The 18,151-nt window shown below is 39.0% G+C and overlaps 1 protein-coding gene across 4 annotated transcripts in view; it reads left to right on the forward strand.

Moving 5' to 3' along the window:
- Window positions 1-18,151, forward strand: part of RDX (radixin) — a 104,589-nt gene that overhangs the window by 38,456 nt on the left and 47,982 nt on the right. For all 4 annotated transcript variants that reach the window (XM_049889344.1, XM_049889346.1, XM_049889342.1 and 1 more), the window contains exons 6-8: window positions 14,101-14,184; window positions 14,395-14,541; window positions 16,874-16,970. In XM_049889344.1, coding sequence (XP_049745301.1) covers window positions 14,101-14,184; window positions 14,395-14,541; window positions 16,874-16,970 — 328 coding nt within the window. The remainder of the gene's footprint in view (window positions 1-14,100; window positions 14,185-14,394; window positions 14,542-16,873; window positions 16,971-18,151) is intronic.

The raw sequence follows: 18,151 nt of genomic DNA on the forward strand, positions 1-18,151 counted from the left end.
TTGATTATTGTGATCTTTTACATAATGACTTCAATGATTCCCTGTTTTGAGCATTTTTTTCTTTTTAAAAGTAATCTTATTTTGTTTTTGTGATTTCCTTTTGGGGTGATATCAGGACGTTCTATTCTGTGACCTTGTTTTGTGTTGGTATCTGATATTATCGATTTTCTGACCAAAGAATTTCCTTTAGTAATTCTTGTAGCTTTGGTTTGGTTTTGCAGATTCTCTAAGCTTGCGTTTATCTGTAAATGTGTTAATTTCACCTTCGTATTGGCAGAGAGTTTTGCTTGATATATGATTCTTGGCTGGGAGTTTTTCTCCTTCAGTGCTTTATATACGTCATCCCATTGCCTTCTTGCCTGCATGATTTCTGCTGAGTAGTCTGAACTTATTGATTCTTCTTTTTAGGTGACTTTTCATTCATCCCTGGCTGCTTTTATTTATTTATTTATTTTTAAATTTTTATTGAGCTTCAAGTGAACGTTTACAAATCAAGTCAGTCTGTCACATATACGTTTATATACACCTTACTCCATACTCCCACTTGCTCTTCCCCTAATGAGTTAGCCCTTCCAGTTTCTCCTTTCATGACAATTTTGCCAGCTTCCAACCCTCTCTACCCTCCCATTGCCCCTCCAGACAGGAGATGCCAACACAGTCTCAAGTATCCACCTGATACAAGTAGCTCACTCTTCATCAGTATCTCTCTCCTACCCACTGTCCAGTCCCTTCCATGTCTGATGAGTTGTCTTCGGGAATGGTTCCTGTCCTGTGCCAACAGAAGGTCTGGGGACCGTGACCGCCGGGATTCCTCTAGTCTCAGTCAGACCATTAAGTATGGTCTTTTTATGAGAATTTGGGGTCTGCATCCCACTGATCTCCTGCTCCCTCAGGGGCTCTCCATTGTGCTCCCTGTCAGGGCAGTTATGGGTTGTGGCCAGGCACCATCTAGTTCTTCTGGTCTCAGGATGATGTAAGTCTCTGGTTCATGTGGCCCTTTCTGTCTCTTGGGTTCATAGTTATCGTGTGACCTTGGTGTTCTTCATTCTCCTTTGATCCAGATGGGTTGAGACCAATTGATGCATCTTAGATGGCCGCTTGTTAGCATTTAAGACCCCAGACGCCACATTTCAAAGTGGGATGCAGAATGTTTTCATAATAGAATTATTTTGCCAATTGACTTAGAAGTCCCGTTAAGCCATAGTCCCCAAACCCCTGCCCTTGCTCCGCTGACCTTCAAAGCATTCAGTTTATCCCGGAAACTTCTTTGCTTTTGGTCCAGTCCAGTTGAGCTGACCTTCCATATATTGAGTATTGTCCTTCCCTTCACCTAAAGTAGTTCTTATCTACTAACTAATCAGTAAAAAACCCCTCCCACCCTCCCTCCCACCCCCTTCTCATAACCACGAAAGAATGTGTTCTTCTCAGTTATTTTCTCAAGATCTTATAATAGTGGTCTCATACAATGTTTGTCCTTTTGCCTCTGAGTAATTTCGCTCAGCATAATGCCTTCCAGGTTCCTCCACGTTATGAAATGTTTCACAGATTCGTCGCTGTTCTTTATCGATGCGTAGTATTCCTTTGTGTGAATATACCACAGTTTATTTAACCATTCGTCTATTGATGGACACCTTGGTTGCTTCCAGCTTTTTGCTATTGTAAACAGAGCTGCAATAAACATGGGTGTGCATATATCTGTTTGTGTGAAGGCTCTTATTTCTCTAGGGTATATTCCGAGGAGTGGGATTTCTGGGTTGTATGGTAGTTCTATTTCTAACTGTTTAAGATAATGCCAGATAGATTTCCGAAGTGGTTGTACCATTTTACATTCCCACCAGCAGTGTATAAGAGTTCCAATCTCTCCGCAGCCTGGCTGCTTTTTAAGTATTCTCTTTATCTTTGGTTTTGCCAAGTTTGATGATAATATGCCTTGGTGATTTTCTTTTGGGATCTGTCTTGTATGGTGTTCAGTGAGCATCTTGTATAGATATCCTTTAATCTTTCACGATGCCAGGGAAGTTTTCTGCCAACAGATCTTTCAACTGTTCTCTCTGTATTTTCTGTTATCCCTCCCTGTTCTGGAACTTCAATCACTCACGTTATTCTTCTTGATAGAGTCTCACATGATTCTTAAGGTTTCTTCAATTCTTTTATCTGATTTTTCTTCAGTTATATTGATATCAATTGCCTTATCCTCCCCCTCCCCCACTCTGCATTCCAGTCCCTTGATTCTGCTCCTCTGACTTTCTGTTGAGGTGTCTAATTCTGTAATTTTATTGTTAATCTTTTGGATATCTGAATGCTGTCTCTCTGTGGATTCTTGCAGCTTATTAATTTTTCCACTGTGTTCTTGAATAATCTTTTTTATTTCTTCCACTGCTTTATCAGTGTGTTCCTTGGCCTTTTCTGTAGATTGCCTTATTTCATTTCTGAGGTCATCCCTCATGTCTTGAAGCATTCTGTATATTAGTTTTTTATATTCTACATCTGGCAATTCCAGGATTGTATCTTCATTTGGGAAAGATTTTGATTCTTTAATTTGGGGATTTGTAGAAGCAATCATGGTCTGCTTCTTTATGTGATTTGATATCGACTGCTGTCTCCGAGCCATCTATAAGGTATTGTAATGATTTATTTTATATTTGCTCACTGAGTCTTATCTTCTTGTTTTGTTTTGTTTCAGTATACCCAGATGGGCTACTAGATTGTGCTGTCTTGATTGTTGTAGCCTATGAATCACTTATGTCCTATTTCCAGCTGGTTTGAGCTGTTACCTGGTATATGAGCCTATGAGTCCATTCACTATTCTTGAATAGAATTAGTTTCGGTGTGCTGATTGTGGGTCACCTAGTGTGTGGTGTAGGCTGTCAACTATTAACTTAGAGGAGTAATGGTGATGGTTGTATTCACCAGATTTTAGTAGCGGCAGGAGGTCACACTTCGAGGGCAGGATGCTGACAGCCTTCCGCCATGTGCCAGCGAGGTAGGAGTGTCTTATTCCCAGAGCGTCTTGGTGAGTGGGCTCTGCTGCTGTACCTTAGGCACCCAGTGCATGTACCTCTAAAGATTGGTAGGCGCCAGTATCCTCAGACCCCGTTAGCTGGTGGCTAGGTGGTGTGGGTGGAACTTTAGCCCTCAGTTCCCTGCAGTGGATCAGTGAGAGCTCTGTTTAATAGACAGGTATCAGACCGCCAAAACTTGTCTTTCCACTGTTTAGCTAAAACAGTTACAGTCAGATGTCTATCAGAATTGCCTTTGCATTATAATAGCCACCTGGCTCCCTGTAGGGATGAAAGCCAGAGACTGTAGATCTCTTTTGCTTGGCTGGAGCTGGTGGGAGGTCAGGGAAGGATTTTTCTCTCCTGGATTGTTACGTGCTGCTTCTTTCAGTCCAGGAGAATGGGTTAGAACCCCCCTCCCCCCGCCCAGCACTTCACTCCCTGGCCCAAGAAATTCCAATGTTAATGAAGCCGCCTGGGGCAAGGAGGGAAGGGATCAAATAGATAGGAGAGAGTAACTAGACAAAATAGACAAAGTTACTTATCTTGCTTGGTGATGACTGTTTTATCTGATACTCCAGATGGGCACTAGCCTGTGTGTGCTGGCTGGGTCAAGATTGCTCCCGAGGGTCAGGCCTGCGTCCCCTGCTTGTGCAGTCTCAGGAAGCCATGATCAGCTCCTCCTCTCCTAGTCCAAAGCCCAGCACCAAGGTTTTCTGGCTGGGACGCTGTGCTTCAGGCTCCAAAAGCAGTCACTGCTCCCCCATGATTTCTCCTTCTCCTGTCAGCCGTGTCAGTGTGTAGCCTGCGTGCGCCGGCTAGGTTTCAGGCCAAGGTTACTCCAGGGGTTTAGGGCTGTATCCGGTGCTTGTGCCATCTTAGGAAGCCATGATGATCTCAGCGCTTAGTCCAAAGCCCAGTGCCAAGGTTTTCTGACTGGGACACTGGCTTCAGGCTCTGAAAACAGTCGCTGCTTCCCCGTGGGTTCTCGTTCTCCTGTCAGCCGTGTCAGTGTGCAGCCTACTTGCACTTTCTGAGTCTCTGCTGAGGTTGCTCCAGGGGTTAGAGGTTAGGGCTGTTTCCCATGCTTGCCCCATCTCAGTAAGCTGTGATCAGCCCAACCACTCTGGCACCAGAGAACCACGAGGGCTCAAGGCTGTGGCGGGGGACGCCGATTCCAGAAGCGGTCACCACTTCACCGCGGGGTTTTTTGCTCCCGTCACTCAAGTCAACTCCTTAGTTCTGTTTGATGGTCAGGGTTCGTCGATTGTCATGTAGGTGATCGATTCACTTGTTTTTCTGAGTCTCTGTTGCAAGAGGGATCTGCAGTAGTTCTACGTAGTCAGCCATCTTGGCCCCGCCTTTGTCTCAGATTTTTAAGCATTGACTTGAGTAATAGATGGACTGGAACAGTAGAATTTCATTTCGGTCAAGGATTACTTTTTATTTTTAATTGAGTTATAATTTATATACAGTAAAATGCACAGCAAGTTAGATTTTAAAGTCATTACACAAAGTGAATGTTATGTATAATCAGAATGACCTGAAAGATATCTTAACTGTTCATAAAAGAATAGGCATGCTTATCTCAACGGGTACAACACAGTTGTTCTTTCAGTAGTAGATCATTCGTGGTTTTGTTGAGGCTAGATGAAGTGATGACAGTAGTCATGTGATTTAAAAAAAACTTTTTAAACTGGAATCAGACTTAAATACTTTTTTTTTGAAGTTTTCTATATATTTCATTTTTATTTTTTTATCATACTTTAAATGAAGGTTTATAGAGCAAATTAGTTTCTCATTAAACAATATGTATACCATTTTGTGACATTGGTTGCCAACCCGATCACATGTCAACACTCTCCCCTTCTGGACTTTGGGTTCCCCATTACCAGCTTTCCTGTCTCCTCCTGCCTTCTCGTCCTTGCATCTGGGCAGTGTGCCCATTTAGTCTTGTTTTATTTTGTGTGCCTGCCTGATCTTTGGCTGAAGGGTGAACCTCAGGAGTGACTTTAGTACTGAGTTAAAAAAAGGTGTCTAGGGGCCATACTCTTGGGGTTTCTCCAGTCTCTGTCAGACTTGTAAGTCTGGTCTTCTTTTGTGAGCTAGAATTTTGTTCTCCATTGTTCTCCAGCTCCGGGACGCTCTGTTGTGATCCCTGTCAGAGCAGTTGGTGGTGGTAGCTGGGTACCATCTAGTTATACTGGATTCAGTCTGGTTGAGGCTGTGGTAGTTACGGTCCATTAGTCCTTTGGACTAATCTTTCCCTTTTGTTTTTGGTTTTCTTCATTACACAATTCCTTTATTTTAAATACATATATTCTTTCACCCACGCTATTTAAAAAGAAGGGAGGTAACTGAACTGCTTTAGTTAGAGTCTTATGGTAGGTAGTATGCATGTCTTCAATATTTTGTCTTCCACTTTTTAAATCCAGAAACTCAGTTGTTCTTCCAGAGTTGATAGTCTCTGGGGAGTCTGATTCAGGCTATCTAAGCTTAAAAGATACTGATTAATACAAAAAAACAAAAACAAACCCAAACCCATTGTCATCAAGTCAATTCCAACTCGTAAAATCTAGATAGTGTTAGCATCGTCAGAACCCATCTAACTTCACGGGGGATAATGTGAATCAAGGTCGTCAGCCCGAGGCTAATCTCTGTGAGGTGGAGATCAAACATAGCTCCATTCTCCAACTCTTTTTACCAATTCTGACACCAGCCATCTCTCCCACGGCACTCTCTACTTCTCTTCTGGGTTCAATAATCCATTGCAGCGACTACACAGAACTCACAGATGATACTTAACGGTTAAGTGGTTTATTGAGGGAGTAACAGGGTACAACTCAGGATCAGGATCAACAGGTACAGTGTAGGGTCGGGATCAGGAAACATATAGGCAGAGTCTGGAAGGCTCCCCCAAAGTAGAGAGCACACCTCTCCCTCCATTGCAAGACAGCTGTCTTAGCTCCTCTCAGTCGTACAGACCTCTTTTCAGCCACCTCAGGACAGGCTCCTCTTGGCCCTGCTGTCTGTCACCACCGACTCTGCTACAGGGCCCTTCTAGGCCTGTTGCTGCTGACTCTGCCACAGGGCCCCTTCTGGGCCTCTTGCTATCTTTGGTGTTACAGTTCTTGACCTGTGTGTTACAGTTCTTTTAGGAGGTTCCTTGCCCTCTCTTCTTCTGTCTTCTTCCTTTTACTTCTCTTCCTGCTGCTTTCTGTCTGAAAAAATCCTCTGTGGGGTTGGCCGCATATATCCACAAACTTCTCCGGACCAGACAAAAAGTATCCAACCAAGTTGTTTGTACCTTTCCCAGAAAGTGTAACAACCCCTCTGGGGTAGAAAATTAGGGTAAAGGTAAATTCTCAGGGCTTAGGGCAAAAATCAGGATCTCAAGCTATTTTTTCAAAGAACCAAGGCCACATAAAGGAACTCATTTAACTGCAGTTAGAATACTAATTTTTGGTATAGAATGGAGAAAATACCTTCACAGTGATTGGCATTTTCTATTTATGGTACATAGCATTCTCTTTCTCAGTGTCTCAGCACCTGGGGTAAAATCAGTAATCAAAAGGTTATCTGATGCTCGATCATAAATCAAACAAAAATAATTCGATTTTGATGGATGTTTAACTCCAGCTTTGAAAAATTCACGTGAGCAGACTATTCTCGCACAGTAGTTTAGCTCTTTGGTGATAGGGATAATCAGTTCCACCAGATGATATTTCTGTCCTTTAAAAAGAACTAGATAAACCTGAAGTTTTACATGCCACGTTTCTGACTTGGGCATCTGGGTGGTTGGTAATACCTTTTACCAAGATAAAGAATACAGGAGAAGGAATATACTTGGCATGAGAGTGGATTCAGTTTTGAACCTCTTGAGTTTGAAATATTTGTGGTATAACCAAGAGAGAATCTAGTATTCATTTGGATATGTGGGCCCGGATCTGGGAGACCAGTCTGGACTATAGGTACAGTTTGGGCAGTGTTCAGCAAATAGATGCTAATTAACCCATAAGGATGAAAGAGATGGGCCTGAAAGCACATATACGACAAAAAACCAAACCCATTGCTGTCAAGTCGAATTCAACTCCTAAAAATCCTATAGGACAGAGTAGAACTGCCCCTTAGGGTTTCCAAGGCTGTAAATCTTTATGGAAGCAGACTTCTGTGTCTTTCTGTTGTGGAGCGGCTGGTTGGTTCTAACTGCCAACCTTTCGGTTAGCAGCGAGCGCTTACCCACTGTGCCACCAGGGTGCCTGAAAGTACATACAGAAAGAGAAAAAGGCCTGGGACAGACCTTTTTGGACATCAGCTTTTAAGTACAGAGGAAGAGGCGTCTATAAAATGCACTGAGCAAAAACGACCAGAGAGTTAAGAATATTAGAGGAGGAGTGTTATGCCATGGTGAAAGAATGACTTAAGCAGAGATCGATCCGCAGCATCAAATGGTACAAAGAGATTGAGTAGGAGAAGAACTGAAGTGTCTGTTGGCTTTCACAATAAGGACATTGTTGGTGACCTTAAACAGCAGCTTCAGTAGAGTTTTGGGCATTAAAGCCAGATTGCAGTTTGGGGCAGTTAGATGCCTGGTATGGAAATGAAAGAGTCAGTATGGACAGTCCTTGAAAGATGTTCAGTCCTGAAAAAGAATAAAATTAGTGGCAGGGAGATGGGTTTTTAGATAAAAATTTTATAGGTTTTTTTTTTTTAATTTTTATTGTACTTTAAGTGAAAGTTTACAAATTAAGTCAGTCTCTCACATTAAAACCTATATACACCTTGCTAGATAAGTCTCTTACATAAAAATATATATACACCTTGCTACATATTCCAAATTAGGAGGTAGCGGGCTGTATCATTAAAAAAAAATTTTTTTTTAATGATACAGCCCGCTACCTCCCTCCACTCTATCTTTTCATGTCCATTTTGCCAGCTCCTAACCCCCTCTACCCTCTCATCTCCCCTCCAGGCAGGAGATGCCAACATTGTCTCAAGTGTCCACCTGATCCAAGAAGCTCACTCCTCTCCAGCATCCCTCTCCAACCCATTGTCCAGTCCAATCCATGTCTGAAGAGTTGGCTTCGGGAATGGTTCCAGTCCTGCCTGGGCCAACAGAAGGTCTGGGGGCTATGACCACCGGGGTCCCTCTAGTCTCAGTCAGACCATTAACTCTGGTCTTTTTATGAGAATTTGGGATCTGCATCCCACTGCTCTCCTGCTCCCTCAGGGGTTCTCTGTTGTACTCCCTGTCAGGACAGTCATCGGTTGTAGCCGGGCACCCTGTCTCTGGTTCATGTGGCCCTTTCTGTCTCTTGGGCTCGTAATTACATTGTGCCCTTGGTGTTCTTCATTCTCCTTTGATCCGGGTGGGTTGAGACTCATTGATGCATCTTAGATGGCCGCTTGCTAGCGTTTAAGACCCCAGACACCACTCTTCAAAGTGGGGCGCAGAAGTGGGATGCAGAATGTTTTCTTTATAGATTTTATTATGCCGTTTGACTTAGATGCCCCCTGAAACCATGATCCCCAAAGCCCTGCCCCTGCCATGCTGGCCTTCGAAGCATTCAGTTTATTCAGGAAACTTCTTTGTTTTTGGTTTAGTCCCGTTGTGCTGACCTCCCCTGTATTGCGTGTTGTCTTTCCCTTCACCTAAAGTAGGTCTTATCTACTGGCTAATTAGTGAATGCTCCTCTCCCACCTTTCTTCCCTCCCCCCTATTGTAACCAAAAAAGAGTGTTTTCTCAGTTTAAACTGTTTCTCAAGATCTTATAATAGTGGTCTTATGTAGTATTTGTCCTTTTGCAACTGACTAATTTCACTCACCATGATGCCTTCCAGGTTCCTCCATGTTAAGAAATGTTTCACAGATTCCTCACTGTTCTTTATCGATGCGTAGAATTGCATTCTGTGAATATACCATAATTTATTTATCCATTCATCTGTTGATGGGCAGCTTGGTTGCTTCCATCTTTTTGCTATTGTAAACAGTGCTGCAGTGAACATGGCTGTGCATATATCTGTTTGTGTAAAGGCTATTATTTCTCTAGGATATATTCCGAGGAGTGGGATTGCTGGATGGTATGGTGGTTCTATGTCTAGCTTTTAAAGGAAGCACCAAATCTATTTCCAAAGTGGTTGTACCATTTTGCATTCCCACCAGCAGTGTAGAAGTGTTCCAGTCTCTCCACAGCCTCTCCAACATTTATGATTTTGTGTTTTTTGGATTAATGCCAGGTGTGTTGGAGTGAGATGGCATGTCATTGTAGTTTTGATTTGCATTTCTCTAATGGCTAATGATCGTGAGCATTTCCTCATGTATCTGTTAGCTACCTGAATGTCTTCTTTAGTTAAGTGTCTGTTCATACATTTTGCCCATTTGTTAACTGGGTTATTTGTCTTTTTGTAGTTGAGTTTTTGCAGTAGCATGTAGATTGTAGCGATCAAGTGCTGATCGGAAATGTCATAGCTAAAAACTTTTTCCCAGTCTGTAGGTAGTCTTTTTACTCTTCTGGTGAGGTCTTTGGATGAGCATAGGTGTTTGATTTTTAGGAGCTCCCAGTTACCTAGTTTTTCTTCTTCGTTCTTAATAGTGTTTTGTATACTGTTCATGCCATGTATTAGGGCTCCTAACGTTGTCTGTATTTTTTCTTCCATGATCTTTATTGTTTTAGATTTTGTATTTAGGTCTTTGATCCATTTCGAGCTCGTTTTTGTGCATGGAGTGAGGTATGGGTCTTGTTTCATTTTTTTTGCAGATGGATATCCAGTTATGCCAGCACCATTTGTTAGAAAGACTGTCTTTTCCCCCATTGAACTGTTTTGGGGCCTTTGTCAAATATCAGCTGCTCATATGTGGATGGATTCATGTCTGGATTCTCAGTTCTGTTCCATTGGTCTATGTATCTGTTGTTGTACCAGTACCAGGCTGTTTTGACTACTGTGGCGGCATAATGGGTTCTAAAATCAGGTAAAGTAAGGCCTCCCACTTTGTTCTTTTTCAGTAATACCTTACTCATCTGGGGCCTCTTTCCCTTCCATATGAAATTGGTGCTTTATTTCTCTATCTCATTAAAGAATGTCATTGGAATTTGGATCGGAATTGCATTAAATGTAGAGATCGCTTTTGGTGGAATAGACATTTTTTATAATGTTAAGTCTTCCTGTCCATGAGCAAGGGTATGTTTTCCACTTATGTAAGTCCCTTTTGGTTTCTTGCAGAAGTGTATTATAGTTTTCTTTGTGTAAGTCTTTTACATCTCTGGTAAGATTTATTCCTAAGTATTTTATCTTCTTGGGGGCTACTGTAAATGGCATTGATTTGGTGATTTCCTCTTCGGTGTTCTTTTTGTTGGTGTAGAGGAATATAGCTGATTTTTGTATGTTTATCTTGTATCCCGATACTCTGCTGAACTCTTCTATTAGTTCGGTAGTTTTCTTAAGGATTCCTTAGGGTTTTCTGTGTATAAGATCATGTCATCTGCGAATAGAGATAATTTTACTTCTTCCTTGCCAATCTGGATGCCCTTTATTTCATTATCTAGCCTAATTGCTCTGGCTAGGACCTCCAATACAATGTTGAATAAGAGTGGTGATAAAGGGCATCCTTGTCTGGTTCCCGATCTCATGGGGAATGCTTTCAGGCTCTCTCCATTTAGGGTGATGTTGGCTGTTGGTTTTGTATAAATGCCCTTTATTATGTTGAGGAATTTTCCTTCAATTCCTATTTTGCTGAGAGTTTTTATCATGAATGGGTGTTGAACTTTGTCAAATGCCATTTATGCATTAATTGATAAAATCGTGATTCTTTTGCTTTATTTGTGTGGTAAAAAAAATTTATGTGGTAGATTATATTAATTGTTTTTCTAATGTTGAACCATCCCTGCATACCTGGTATAAATCCCACTTGGTCATAGTGAATTATGTTTTCGATATGTTGTTGAAGTCTATTGGCTAGATTTTTGTTGAGGATTTTTGCTTCTACGTTCATGAGGGATATAGGTCTCTAATTTTCTTTTTTTGTGGTGTCTTTACCCGATTTTGGTATCAGGGATATGGTGGCTTCATAGAATGAGTTTGGTAGTACTCCGCCCTTTTGTATGCTCTGAAATACCTTTAATAGTTGTGGTGTTAACTCTTCTCTGAAAGTTTGGTAGAACTCTGCAGTGAAGCCTTCAGGAGCAGGGCTTTTTTTTTCTTGGGAGTTTTTTGATTACCTTTTCAATCTCTTCTTTTGTTAAGGATCTATTTAGTTGTTCTACCTCTGTTTGTGTCAGTTTAGGTAGGTAGTGTGTTTCTAGGAATTCATCCATTTCTTCTAGGTTTTAAATTTGTTAGAGTACAATTTTTCATAGTAATCTGATACGATTCTTTTAATTTCAGTTGGGTCTGTTCTAATATCGCCCATCTCATTTCTTATTCGGGTTATTTGCTTCCTCTGCTGTTTTTCTTTTGTCAGTTTGGCCAGTAGTTTATCAATTTTGTTGATTTTTTTTCAAAGAACCAGCTTTTGGTCTTGTTAATTCTTTCAATTGTTTTTCTGTGTTCTGTTTCATAAAAATTTTATAAGTTTTATGAAGATGTTTTATAAGATAGAGGAGAATTGCAGTATTTTCCTTCATTTATTCACTCTAAAGTTTTTGAGACCATTTTAGTACTGGCACTGAGCATATAGTTGTGAACAAAATGATTTGTCTTCTTTCCCTCTGAAACACAAGTATATATGATAATGTATATAAGCTGTTTAAAGTCAGGAAAGGTGTGTGTCAGGGTTGTGTCCTTTCACCATACCTATTCAATCTGTATGCTGGCAAATAATCTGAGAAGCTGGACTATATGAAGAAGAACGGAGCATTAGGATTGGAGTAAGACTCATTAACAACTTGAGTTATGCAGATGACACAACCTTGCTTGCTGAAAGTGAAGAGGACTTGAAGCACTTATTGGTGAAGATCAAAGACCACAGTCTTCAATATGGATTACACCTCAGCGTAACGAAAACAAAAATCCTCACGAGTGGAGCAATAAGCAGTATCATGATAAACGGAGAAAATGTTGAGGTTGTCAAGGATTTCATTTTACTTGGATCCGCAATTGACACTCATGGAAGCAGCAGTCAGGAAATCAAAAGACGCATTGCGTTGGGCAAATGGGCTGCAAAAGACCTCTTTAAAATGTGGAAAAGCAAAGATGTCACCTTGAGGACTAAGGTGCACCTGAACCAAGCCATGGTATTTTCAGTCACCTCATATGCATGTGAAAGCTGGACAGTGAATAAGAAGACAGAAGAATTGAGGCCTTTGAATTGTGGTGTTAGCGAAGAACATTGAACATACCATGGACTGCCAAAAGAAGGAACAAATGTGTCTTGGAAGAAGTACAACCAGAATGCTCCTTAGAAGCGAGGATGGCAAGACTACGTCACACATACTTTGGGCATGTTGTCAGGAGAGATCAGTCCCTGGAGAAAGGACATCATGCTTCTTAAAGTAGAGGGTCAATGAAAAAGAGGAAAACCTTCAAGGACATGGAGTGACACAGGGGCTGCAACAGTGGGCTCAAGCATAAGAACAATTGTGAGGATGGCTCAAGACTGGGCAGTGTTTTGTTCTGTTGAACATAGGGTTGCTATGAATTGGAACCAATTGGACAGCTCCTAACAACAGCAGCAGGTGTACATAATTTATAGTATGCTTCTTGTTGTTAGGTCCCGTCAAGTTGGTTCCCACTCTTTCAGTGACCCTGTATGATAGAGGAGAACTACCCCGTAGAGTTTCCACAGAGCGGCTGAAGGATTCGAACTGCCGACCTTTTGGTTAGCAGTCGAGCTCTTAACCATTCCGCTCCACAGCTCCATAGTATGCATAGTAGATAAATAATACTTTTACGCGTCCTGACTTTACTGCTTTGGTGTTAAAATATTAGTTGTGGAAAATAAGATCATACGTTTATACAGTGAAACCTGGGAGAGCCCGAACTTGACTGGACTGCCTTGTTTTTCCGGATCTTGCTAATTTTGCACCTTTGACAAGGTGCAGTCTTAACCACTTTTTTATTGCTCTCTTAATGGAAAATATTTGACCTTTCCTTCCCTGAGAAATGTATGCCTTACGCACATTTTGGCTTTTGCAAGTTTAACTGTAGACTTCACTGTATTACCTATATAAAGCAATAAAATTAATAGCAAAAAAGCAAATACATAAAGGAAGAGCCCAAAAGTCTGATTTTTTTAATCAGGACTCTAATTTTCTATTAACATATGAATGCCCCCTCTTTTTTTTTTTTTTTTGCCCAGTAATTTATTTGAAACATTTGATATAATGTCTGTATAATAACAACTTTTTTTTTTTTTTTAAATAATCCATACAATAATAGGAGCCCTGGTGGCACAGTGGTTAAGCATTTGGCTGCTAACCAAAAGGTTGGGAGTTCAAATCCACCAGCCTGCTCCTTGGAAACCCTGCGGGGGTAGTTCTTCTTTGTCCTATAGGGTCTCTGTGAGTCGGAATCGACTCAGCCACAACGGGTTTGGTGTGTGTGTGTGTGTGTTTTTTTTAATATAATAATAACTTTTTAAAGCATATATTATTTAAAATAATTTAAGAATCCTAGAATCTTTTTTATTTTGGGATAATTGCAGATTCACATGCATTCGTAGGAATAATAGAGAGATCTCACATATTCTTCTCCCAGCCTTCCCCCGTGGTAACATCTTGCATGGGTATGTAAGTACAGTCTCAAAACCAGCGTGTCGACATAGATACAATCTACCCATTTTATTCAGGTTTCACGAGTTTTACATGCACTCATTCGTGTATATGTATTTAGTTCTCTGAGTCCCTAGGTGGTACAAATGGTTAAGTGCTGACTATTAACTGCATGGTTGGTCGTTCACACCTGCCCAGAGCCATGAGTCAGAATTGACTTGATGGGAACTGCTTTGTTAGTTTTCTTTTTTATGAAGTTCTGTGCAATTTTATCGTATATAGGTTCATGCAACAACCACCATAGTCAGGATACAGGAAGATTCCTGGATTTCTAAAAGACTGTTGATTCTGAATCATAGCGACATTTTCATAGGTTTTTTCTTTTTTCCTTGTAGTGTTTTGGAACAGCACAAACTGACAAAAGAACAGTGGGAAGAAAGAATACAGAACTGGCATGAAGAACACAGAGGAATGCTAAGGTATTTGAGTGGCTAATTTTTTTGTGTATGTCCTCAAATTAAAGTATTTTTATTTTATAAAATTTGGCACTCTATCATCCCCAAAAGATTATTCTATTTATGTGAATAAACACAATAAATACACCAAATTTTAATCTAAGGGATTTTAAAATTTCAATTCAGTATTAGATAATCTTACTTAAATACAGAGTAATTATTTTATTTCAACAGGGAAGATTCTATGATGGAATACCTGAAGATTGCACAAGATCTAGAAATGTATGGAGTCAACTATTTTGAAATAAAAAATAAAAAGGGAACTGAATTGTGGCTAGGTGTTGATGCTTTGGGTCTGAATATTTATGAGCATGATGACAAGTAAGTAACTTAATTGCATAGTGAACTAGTCATTATTCAGTGGTCTAAATGACTTTAATCTTCAGTCTCATTTGTAAAAGTTGTTTTTTGGCTTGATTACCTTACTGCTGCTTTTTAAAATGAAAAAAGATTAGTAATGCTGCATAGACTTTTAGATATCGTAGTTTCATTTTCTCAGCATCTTAACAGTTTCAGAGTTTTCTCATTTGATAAATATATCAAATAGAATGATTCGTTTTTATCTGAAGTGTGCTTCATGAGTTCCTCTATGTCCAGTAGCTTAAAATTTGTTCCCTCAATAGGTAAAGAATGATTCCTTAAATGTTGTTATGCCTGGCAAATAGGTTGAAATTTTAGTTATATAAGAAATTAGGAGCACCAGGAGAATGAAAATAATAGATGTATTATTTATTATATTTCATAATACTTTTTGGAAAATTTATGTTATGTATAGGAATTATTTTGACTGTTTATTGATATGCATAAAGTAGAATATCCCTGTATTATGCGTGGTAAAAAATGTAAGTATATTTTGAAATTGATTACATATTTTTAGATTTATATAAAACACATCAAGCTCTTACAGCACTTCTCAGGAATGATAGCTACAGTTGGCTTACACCTTTCTTTAATTTATTTACCGTGCTACGTAGTCACCCAAGTTTGCCAGTAATGCCTCCTTCTGGTTTGGCTCCAGGACTTTCATTTTCATTATTACATATATTTAATAAAATAAATATTTGTAAGCATATATGGAAACCCCAGGGGCATCGTGATTCAGCATATACAATGACTCCAAAAGAGAGCATTTTACTAATTTTTATCCCAACACTTTAAGTTTACAAAAAATGTTAAAATATTATATCATTCAAATTTTGAAAATTTTGAAAAGCAAAGATGTCTTCAAGACTAATTTTCATGAACCAAATCTTTTCCTTTTTTAAATTATTGAATTGGTTTCTATTAGAGCACCTATTACAGATACGAATACAGGTAAAGATGGGGAGTATGAAATGGGGTTAGCACAGAATGCCGTTGGGGTTGGTGGACAGAGAGGACTTGCTTTCTCTATCCTGTGCAGTTTTTTTTTTTACATGAAAACTGTTTATTACTTGTATTCCCCCCTCACCCAATTTTTAAAAAATTTTTTTTATTTTTTACTCAAAATAGGATACCACTTAAAAGGCGCAGGTTCTTTTACCAGCCCTGCTACTAATGACCTTTGTGGCCCCACTTAAGTTACTAACTCTCTGAAATGAGTGTAACCGCCAGGCTCACTTCACTTCCAAAGACCGTTGTGAGAATTCCGTGAGGAAATTGCTGTAGAGTTTTTCAGAGCAGCACATAAATGCAGTATAATATGAAGTGTGTGACTTTGGCTTCTCCCAGTGGCCATTAGAAGGCAGTATAACGTGCATATTGAGTAAAGAATATTTATTTAGAAATTACTTGCTGTGCTGCTGTTCCTAGCCTGTTTAAAAATTAATAAGAATATAAATGTGTAGAAATTCATGCTGTTATCAGAAGCCTGATTAAAAGATACCTTTTTGCCAGCATAGATGTCTCAGTCATTTGTCACTCTTGTCACTAGGACAAGAGTGATACATTTGATGGGTGTCTTAAACACTACAGTATGTGAAAAACAAAAACAAAATTACTTGCTCCGGTCTGATTCCTTAAATCTTTGTGGATAAGGTGGTAAAATGAGGACAGCTGTTGTATAATCTTAGAGTTTTCATTCCAGCTTTTCCATTTATCCAAACATTTGTGTATGTGTGTTTAAAAATGTTTTTATTGCAGTATAATTCATGTCATATAATTCATCCTTTTAAAATATAAAAGTCAATGTTTTTATTATACTTACAAATATCCAAACATTTTAAAACTAAATAGAAAGGAAATTTTTTTTTTTTTGTATTCAGTAACTTATGTCCGTAATTCATATGAAAAGTTATAAAGGCTTTATTTTTAGACTAAAAACTAAATAAAGCCAGTACAAACCCCAGGAGGCCCAGTTGTATACTCTGGTCATCAGCTCATTTTTTCTAGGTAATTTTAAGAAAATAACTATAATGCTCTTAAGGTTCATGACACATTTATGAACTCTTTAAATAGTTATTTTTTGTTTCATGTGATTTTATTTCATATTTTCCCTGAAAAATAATACCAACTGTATGTTACGAGTTATGTTTATTAGGAGTAAAGTTGAATACACTTTGGGAATCTGGAACTGTTAAGAATGTTCATTCAGCTACATTGGTCCCAGAAAGGTGTTATGAATTTTGTACATTCTTCACTGTCTTTAAATAAAGGGATGCTTTCATTTTTGAAGGTTAACACCTAAAATTGGTTTTCCTTGGAGTGAAATAAGAAATATTTCATTTAATGACAAAAAGTTTGTTATAAAGCCAATCGACAAAAAGGCACCTGTAAGTAATCTTCCATATGTTTTAATTTATTAACTCTAAATAATTTGTCAGTTTGCTGTGATGTTACTTGAAAAATGACATTGTTCATTTATTGGATTGTTCCTGAGGCACATTCGCTTTCCACAATTTAACTTTCCCAGTGATGAAATGAAGGTTATTTAAGAAATAAGGTTTTAGTTTTTTTTTCTGGTATGAAATAACTTTTATAAAATTAAAAAAATAGGAAGAACAATACTATATTGCTTAGATTAATATATGATATAAACAAATGCATGGAGATAATCATGAAATTCAGAATAGTGTTTACCTCAAGGTGGAGGCTATGTGATGGAGAATATGGGATCAGGAGGGATATATGGGAACTTTTAATATATAGGTAACTTTTTTTTTAAGCTAAGTATAGGTACATGGCATTTATTAAATGTTTCATAATAAATAAGGTAAAAAAAAAAAAAAAAAACCAAAAACCCACTGCTCTAAAGTTACGGAATCTCTGGTCTCTTGCCCTTTTATTGCAATAGGAGTATTTATTGACAGCCATTAATGATTGGGGGCATATATCTCAATAACTACTTTTCAGTTATGTTAAAAATAGTATAAAAATAATTCCTAGATATATTTCTTCTTTTCTCCTGCAGTCACAAAGTAACGGAATCAAAAGACTAACAGTACATAGCCCTGATCCTATTGTGGTTCGCCTAGTGGTTCACCTAGCCTGATAAAAAGCCTGATACATACCACCAAATTGTTTTCCAAAAAGACTTTGCTGGTTTGTTCTTACTGTTTGGTTTATTTCCAGATATTTTTAAGTTTTGTTGCTATTTAATGAGGAGATATTTGGCAAAATTTTCTAGTTGGTTATTGTTGTAGGTTGGATTGTCTCCCCAAGATGTGTGTCAACTTGACTAGGCCGTGATTCCCAGTATTATGTAATTGTTCACCATTTTGTGATCTGGTACGATTTACCTGTGTGTTGTAAATCCTATCTCTGTGATGTTAATGAGGCAGGACTCAATCTACAAGATCAGATTGTATCTTGAGTCAATCCCTTTTGAAATATAAAAGAGAGAAGCTAGTGGAGAGACAGGGGGACCTTGTTACCGCCAAGCAAGAAGAGGCAAGAGCACGCATGTCCTTTGGACCCGGGTCCCTGCGCTGAGAGGCTCCTAGACCAGGGGAAG

Source organism: Elephas maximus, chromosome 7 (genome assembly GCF_024166365.1).
Source record: "Elephas maximus indicus isolate mEleMax1 chromosome 7, mEleMax1 primary haplotype, whole genome shotgun sequence".
NCBI lineage: Eukaryota > Metazoa > Chordata > Mammalia > Proboscidea > Elephantidae > Elephas > Elephas maximus.